Below are 7622 nucleotides of genomic sequence, written 5' to 3'. Positions count from 1 at the left end.
GAATGTTTTGAGGAGTTTTTAAGGTGTTTTTTTTTTAAAGATAACCATTGCAGGATTAAGGGGGGAGGGGACACATATAACTGGAGTCGATCCTTAGACCATCCACACTCATGACACGTTTGCTCTTCAAGTAAAGGTTGTAACCAGTGTGCAATGCATTGGATCCATATGTGTTTGCCACTGATTGCCAATTGACTGATGTCAACTTGTCATAGGGTTGATTTGCAGATTGACTCATGACCCCTGATTCCAACTCGGCCAAATGTAGATGTTGACATCAAGCCTGCATGTACATTGATATTAGCATTTTGTTTTTTATTTGCCTTGAAATTTTTGAAAATTCATTACATTGAGTTTGTAAGTCCAATTTTGTGATGTATATTTCGAGTATTATCTAATGGTATGTATGAATTATGGGTATTGACTTGACCAAAAAATTGGTTGAAAATCCATTAAAATCTGCGATCGGCATATTCAAATGTGAATAAAATAATGGCCAAATCAAGCGGTGTTTACAACATCTGTTAACAAACTAAACACCATTCCCTCTCAATTTATGAATTTTAAACCTTTCTCTAAAGCAAGTTATCAATGCTTTTAATTATACCCTCCTAGGGTTATACGAGATGGATTGTCACTTATGCCCCAGAATGTCTATCTTATCATTGCCCTAAATATCCTAAGAATGACAAAGTTGAGTGTCCATAGACGCCAATAGATGCATACATGACGTCAACTCGAGCTTATTTTCATGTCGACAAAAACCCATTTAGAGTCAAACTTCAAAAGTTGCCATGGGCGGGGCCTTAGTTTGTCTATTTTGGATTTGAAATGAATGGCATTTGGCTTAGCCAAAGTTGACTAAAATGATCTTATAGGATTTACTAGGTTACAATATGTTTAAATGGTTTTAAATCTATTTAATTTTCAAATAAAATTATTTTTATGTTGGGGATTCTTATACTAAAATTTGATTTGAAAATGAGCTTGTTAAGATAATTAATTTAAAATTTGTAACCTAGTAAACCCATACACGTCAATAGATGCGCACTTGACGTCAACTCGATCTAATTTTCATGTCAACCAAAACCCATTTATAATCGAACTTCAAAAGTTGCCATGGCATGGCCTTAGTTTGTCTGATTTGGATTTGAACCAAATGACATTTGGCTTAGCCAAGTTGATTGAATATTTGAAAACCCATAATTTTTCTCAATCATAATGATAATAATAATAATAATAATAATAATAATAATGATTTGAAAGGAATTTTAAAGCTTCTAAATATTTTTAAATGGTATAAAATTTTGGGAACTCTTTTGGTGTGTGGAAAATACCTTCAAACCAGGTTCTTCACAATTAAAATAGAATATTTTAAAATTAATTATTTAACAAGATCATTTTCGAATAAAATTTTAGTAAAAAAATATCCAACATAAAAAAATAAAAAATAAAAATAAAAATAAAAATAAAATGGATTTAAAGCCATTTAACCATATTGTAACCTAGTAAACCCTATAAGATCATTTTAGTCCTTTCAATATATCGATTCCTAACGTCTTCAAGATTACAGGAACCTTTCAAAATAGAAAATAGAATCTTTCTATGGGGTTCAAACATTTGGTTATCATCATTTTGAATGTTTTGGAGGCAACAAAATTAGATGTCTACAAAATGACAAAACAACTAGTTAAAAAAATTAAAACTATCAGGATTCAAGATGGTATACACCACAATAGTGTATTTGAAGATGAAAATTGACATCTTACTTGAGGTAGACTATAGCTGGCCAAGATAGACTATTTACTAATGGTTAGATTTATCACAAAAATATGCAGCAAAAAGAAAAAATATTAAAAAAAAAAAATTTATCTTGTACCACCTCTGTTTTTTAAATTTATTTGAGATACCACCCTAAATTCTCAAAAATATCAAACATACCCTTAAAGTCTAACGCCGTTAGTTTAAGAATTGAAATTACTTTTTTGACCCTAAACCTAGGGCGGCGTGGATAAAATGTGCTATAGTTGCAGGTGAAAAGTCCCAAAATGCCGACCCTTGAACCTCAAACCCCAACCCAACAGAGATAAAATCAAAAAGATCAAACCTTAACCCACGCGCAACCAAGATATATTGTTTTAAGTAGGCTGCAACCCCAACCCTTGTTTCTTCCCGTTTCTTTCTTCTCTCCATCGCGCGCAACCAAGATAATACCAAACATATCTAAGAAAAAGAATGAAAAAACAGAGATAAGAAAAGAAGAAATTGAGGAAAGAGATGAGGGTCTTTGATAGGACGGCATTACCAAATCTCCTAATTCCATAATTTTAATTTCATTAAAATGCATTTGAATCGATGGATTAAAATGGACAATGGTTCTACCATCATCATTACTACTGCTTCCAAGATATATAAACTAAATATTGACAAATTTCACTTTCCAATCCGACTTGATATCTCTTTTGAGGATTAACTGTAGGGTTATCGGCCTTGATCTCGCTCCCAATCTCCAAATCGGTCATTCCCAAAGCCAACCGATGCCTTCTAGCAGCCGTTAGACCGAGCATTGCCAAAGCGATAGAGGTGAGACAGCCAATAGCCATGTGAGCTCTTAGAAGAAGAACTAGAGTGAGCTCTTTGGTGTTCTTCCCTCTAACCTTGTCCGTTCTAGCTCCTCTTCCCTCCGTTAAGGAGGAAGCTCTCGTTCAAAGAACACTCTAACTCAACCATGGACCAAGTAAGGTTCTTCATTTTCACGACCACCAGCATTCACACGGTGATTCTTCTCCACCCACCAACCAAACGATAATGCCATTAATCCTCCTTATTTTCCCTCTGTGATGTGATGTCAAAGGGTAAATTTGTCATTTAAAAAAATACTAACGTGACACATCATCACTTGACCCTAATGAGCTATTGGAATGGATTTTTAAGAATCATTATTTTTTTAATACCCACTATATATTTTTTAGAATTTAGGGTGATATCTAGATAAATTAAAAAAACTGTGGTGGTAGAAGATAATTTTCCTGAAAAAGGAAAAATGCCTTTTCCATTGTTTGAAAGATCATGGCATTATCCAACGGTCTCAGATCACTTTGATCAGCATTGAACTCAATATAGGGAACGTGTCATTAGGTTGGAAGCGTGAGTGAGGTGTTAGGGTTTTGGCGAGACTAGTTTGTTCTTCTGAACCTTTCTAGTCTTCTCCTCTTTCCATCTCCACCTAGGGGTGGCCACAAGAGAACACATCCCAAGCAAGGCGAAATGGTTAGTTTAGAGAATTTCTCAATCTTTTTTCATTCTCTTATGGATACCAAACCCTAATCATCGCCCCTATTCACGATCGTATTTGATTGTTTTTGTGGAAAAACCATGACAGGGAAAGGGTACGGGAAGCTTCGGTAAGAGAAGGAACAAGACCCATACACTCTGCAATCGTTGTGGACGCCGCAGCTTTCATCTCCAGAAGAGCCGTTGCGCTGCCTGTGGATACCCATCTGCTCGCATTCGCAAATGTAAGCGATCGCCCTTTCTCTCTCTTTGAGTGGGAATTGGAAAATTTCGTTTGTGTTATGCTGTTACGTTTGTTTAATTATTCTTTTTAGTTGGAGATTTTTTTTTTTTGTTGGAAAGAGGGAGAAGGGAGGCTAAGAACCCATCTAGTGGTTCTTGCAAGGTCAAAAATAGAAAGTGTGTTTAAACTGTTTATTCCTAGAGTGGTAACCGTCAGTTCATACAGCTATGACATTCCAATCGCCTTGGTGGCCCAATTGAACTATGAGAGGAAATTTAAGTTTTTTTGGTGGGGGAGGGAGTCCAAGAACCCCTAGATGGGTTCTTGCAATTAAAAGAATAAAAGTTTTGTTTAGACTATTTCTTCCTAGATTTGTTAAAGGGTGGTAACCGCTAGTTCATACAGCTATGGTAGTTTAATTAAGTTGATTCATGGCGTTTGTTCTGCCTCCTTGTTGGCCCAATTGACCTAAGAGAGAAAATTTAATTGAACTTGGTGTAGACTAGAAAGATATACCAGGACTGAAATTAGTTGAGGTTTGTGATCCACAGTCGTGCATATTTTTCTGTAGCTTTTAGACTGTTGAAGGACTGAAAAACTGATACCTTGGATCGTTACTGACTTGATGTATGGCACTTTAATGCCATTGAAGGGGCATGTTTTCTCGATAGTTATTTTGTATCTAGTCCCTTTGCAAAGATGTTCTGGGACTATTATGGGAGTATTACTTAAAGAGGGTCCACACTATACAGCTATACTGTATGAATTGTAAAATTTCATTTGAGGAGAGATGGAACGTCTTTGAGGGCTTTGTAGACTTCACCAGTCAGCTTCTCATGGCAGATTTTGGTTCCTAACTGATACCCTGGCATCACAACTAATAATTTTGAAACGTTTCATTGGGAACAATGCAGTCACTGGCAAATTGTTTTCCCAATTGGAAAATATCTTGAATGCTGTGTACTCTTCGACATAATATGGTAGGATTCTCTTGACATTTACTTCTTGTAAGGAAAGGTGATGCAGTTACACGTAGAGTTAGATAGAGGTTATTTTTGTTTTTGCCAATTTCCACATTTTTTAATTTTCATTATCTCTTTGTTAGCTACGTAGGAATGAGAGTCCAGATCAATTTTGAACTATATTTTCAGTTTTAGAGTTTGATTAGGAGTTTTTGCTTCTATATAAGATTGCAACCCATGATGGGTTTGGGATGAGTGAATGAAATTTGAGCTTGGTGTACCTTTTACCTTCTTTCTCCCCTATTTTTCCTCTCCCATTCTTATTGTGTACTCGTTTTCTTACCTCTGGCCTGTTACTGTCGAACCAACTGGTCCGCAAGAGACTTGATCAAACTCTCTAACAAGCAGTCAATTGTGTCTGAGATTTGGGGTGAAGGGAGCCCTTCCATAGGCAACCTAAGCTGATGCCAGAACTCTTCTCCGGAGTCATCTTCAGAAGTGGGGTTTAAATCCACCACCAGATCTGCTCCATTCTCCTACTGCCCAGATTCAATGCAGCAAGTTACTTATTTTAATGTGTGATTTCTTTGGGCTACTGTCATTTGCTATTAAGAGGGTTTAGGATTTACAAACCTATGCCTAAAATTTCAGATCATAGAGCCCTATTGAGTGAGCTCCATCCATCGAAATCAAGAGAGGTTGCGGCTGAACACTGTGTCATAACGTGGGAAGAAGAATTCCTCTTCTTATTGCTTTTAAAATCATATCTCATGTTATTTACGATTAAGCCCCTCTAGTTCTAATTTTTTTACTTTATTCATTCCCATCTCTTTTGTAGTTTCCAGAAATACCTTCCACTTAAACATTTGATTCCAGTTAAATACCTATTCTGTTCTCTGCACTTGTTGGTCCTGAACTCCCATTTAATGGAAAAATTGCCCTAACTTTTTAACTGAGTTATTTTTGTCCTTGTGGGCTAATAGCTATCCAATTTAGGGGTGTTGGAACCCAGGATTGCATTAAAAGTACACAGTATTAAAGTTATTCCAATACATTGTCTTCCTTTCTATCAGTCTGGCAATCCAGTTGATGCAGTTGTGTTACCTAATTCTCTATCTTCTTCTTGCTTGCTGTGTGGCATGTAGGTTTGTGTGCAGATGGTTTCACCTTCGTTCTTCCATCTACACAATTTTACAGTCATTCATGTATTGCCTTTTAGTTTTCCGATTTCGCTCATTACCATAACCACATTTTATCTGTTCATAGTTTAGTACTTTGAGTTGTGTTCACCCAGGTGTATCTTGCCATCTTTAGTGTGATTTTTGTACCATTTTTTTTTCTGGTTTTCATATCAGTTATGTTAGTATTAATATTTTTAGAAGGTTAAGGGCATCTTGAAATGGATGTCTTAATGACACAAAGAATAATAGGTGTTGCCTTGTGCTAATTGACACTTATCTGGGTTATCATGTGGCCCCTTTCTCCGCAGTCAATTTCAATGTTTCTTTCTACATCTTCCTTGATTTTACGAAGCTTTCGATTGATATTTGTATTTCTTAAGACATTGGTTTGACTATTAACTGTAGTGTTTACTTTCCCTGTAATTTCTATTGTTACATGTCTTCAAGACAATCAATGGATTTTTGAGGTTTAATTTTCTTTGAGAAATCAGATAACTGGAGTGTGAAGGCTATTAGGAGGAAGACTACTGGAACTGGAAGAATGAGGTATCTCCGTCATGTGGCTCGAAGGTTCAAAAGCAACTTTAGAGAAGGTACCCTTTGATTTCTTGATAAGCAGTAATCCAACACCTCCCCCTCCTTGATGAGATATTGATTGCACTCTTTTGAAAATTTTAGTTTTGAGAAAAAGGTCTCTGCGCTGGTGGCTTAGGGTTACCATAGTCCTCTCTATCTCTCCTGCTCTGTCCTCTTCCCGCCCCCCTCTCTACGATTCGTCTCCTGCCGTCCTACGCTGCCAGCTCAGAGATCACTCGCTCTTCACTTTCATTCACTTGTTAATGTTGTTTTGTGCTTGTTTCCAGGAACTGAAGCAGCCCCGAGGAGTAAGGGTCTTCAGAAATCATAGAGCCAATGGCATAGGAGAAAACATAATTTTGCAGTATGTCATTGAGCAGTTGAAGCCTCTTCTGTTGATTATAATTTCAATCGAAAATGTGCACTTTTGCACATCAATAATTTCAATTAAATCCTGGATTTTGAATAGTTGGATACTCTCTTGTCAGTTTTGTTTCCTAGTTCTTCAAAAGGACGAATCATACTTCCTAGATGCTAATGTGATTGGTTTCTATTTGCACCAAAAATATGTGATTGTTTTCTATCTCATTGTAGGGTTATATATGAGTAAATAAATTGTGAAATGAGACTGAATTATGAAAATAAGATTTTGATATAATAACAGACTGTCCATACAAGATCGTATTGTATTTTGTCAAATTGTCTGCAGTGAGCAGCGAGGTGCAATGAGCATCTGGTGGCTGAGAGTATCAGGGCACACGCCCCAAGGGGCTCCCAGCCACCTGGTGTTCATTGAACCAGTGCAGTGGTTTCGTAGATGGACCTTGAGACAGACATGCAAGGGTTATATTTTTGTCTAAACTGCCATGATGCAAGTTTTGCTTAATCTTGATTTAGAGTCTAGACTTCAATTGCATTAGTTGTATTACAGCTTTTGCAATTTCATACAGCATTAGTTGGATTACAGCACGTCCAAGGTATAGGAAATTTTGGTAAAATTCCACCAAAACTACTGAAATCTTTTGAAATGATTAACAAAATTATGTGAAATTTATCAAAGTATTTTGGTTTTGATAAAGAGCGAAATGGGGCAGTCATAAAACATTTCGAACCTTCAAGAGATGGAACAATCAGGAATCTTGAAGAAGCCTGTTAATAAAATTGGTCCTATGGAAAGTCTGATTCCTAATCTATTGGGGAACCTGGGACGCAACTAGCATTAAGAACTTTTCATACTGGCAGAGTATTTATTGGCAGTACTGCAGAACATGGACGAGCTCGCATCAATGGAAAATTAATACTTTTTGGATGATTTTAACCATATTTAATAACATGACCAATGCTTTTGTGCGAAGAAAATGAGGAACATAATGTGAAAAGAAAAGG

The 7622-nt window shown here is 36.4% G+C and overlaps 1 protein-coding gene across 1 annotated transcript; it reads left to right on the top strand.

Annotated features, from left to right (window-relative positions):
• The first annotated feature begins 3109 nt into the window (after positions 1-3109).
• LOC122090956 (60S ribosomal protein L37-3-like) lies at positions 3110-6802 on the top strand. The gene is made up of 4 exons (XM_042660731.1): positions 3110-3270; positions 3383-3518; positions 6152-6253; positions 6524-6802. Exons 1-4 carry the CDS (start codon positions 3268-3270, stop codon positions 6565-6567), a joined length of 285 nt encoding a protein of 94 aa, XP_042516665.1. The 5' UTR covers positions 3110-3267; the 3' UTR covers positions 6568-6802.
• Positions 6803-7622: the final 820 nt, after the last annotated feature.

Source organism: Macadamia integrifolia, chromosome 10 (assembly GCF_013358625.1).
Source record: "Macadamia integrifolia cultivar HAES 741 chromosome 10, SCU_Mint_v3, whole genome shotgun sequence".
Lineage (NCBI taxonomy): Eukaryota > Viridiplantae > Streptophyta > Magnoliopsida > Proteales > Proteaceae > Macadamia > Macadamia integrifolia.
Note: the sequence above shows the minus strand (reverse complement) of the source record. Positions and strands in the feature narration are given on the sequence as shown.

Excerpts from the sequence above, each read along its gene's own strand:
- LOC122090956 (XM_042660731.1), top strand. Across the intron at positions 3,519-6,151 it reads ATCTGCTCGCATTCGCAAAT|ATAACTGGAGTGTGAAGGCT; the intron begins GTAAGCGATCGC and ends TTGAGAAATCAG. Across the intron at positions 6,254-6,523 it reads CAAAAGCAACTTTAGAGAAG|GAACTGAAGCAGCCCCGAGG; the intron begins GTACCCTTTGAT and ends GCTTGTTTCCAG.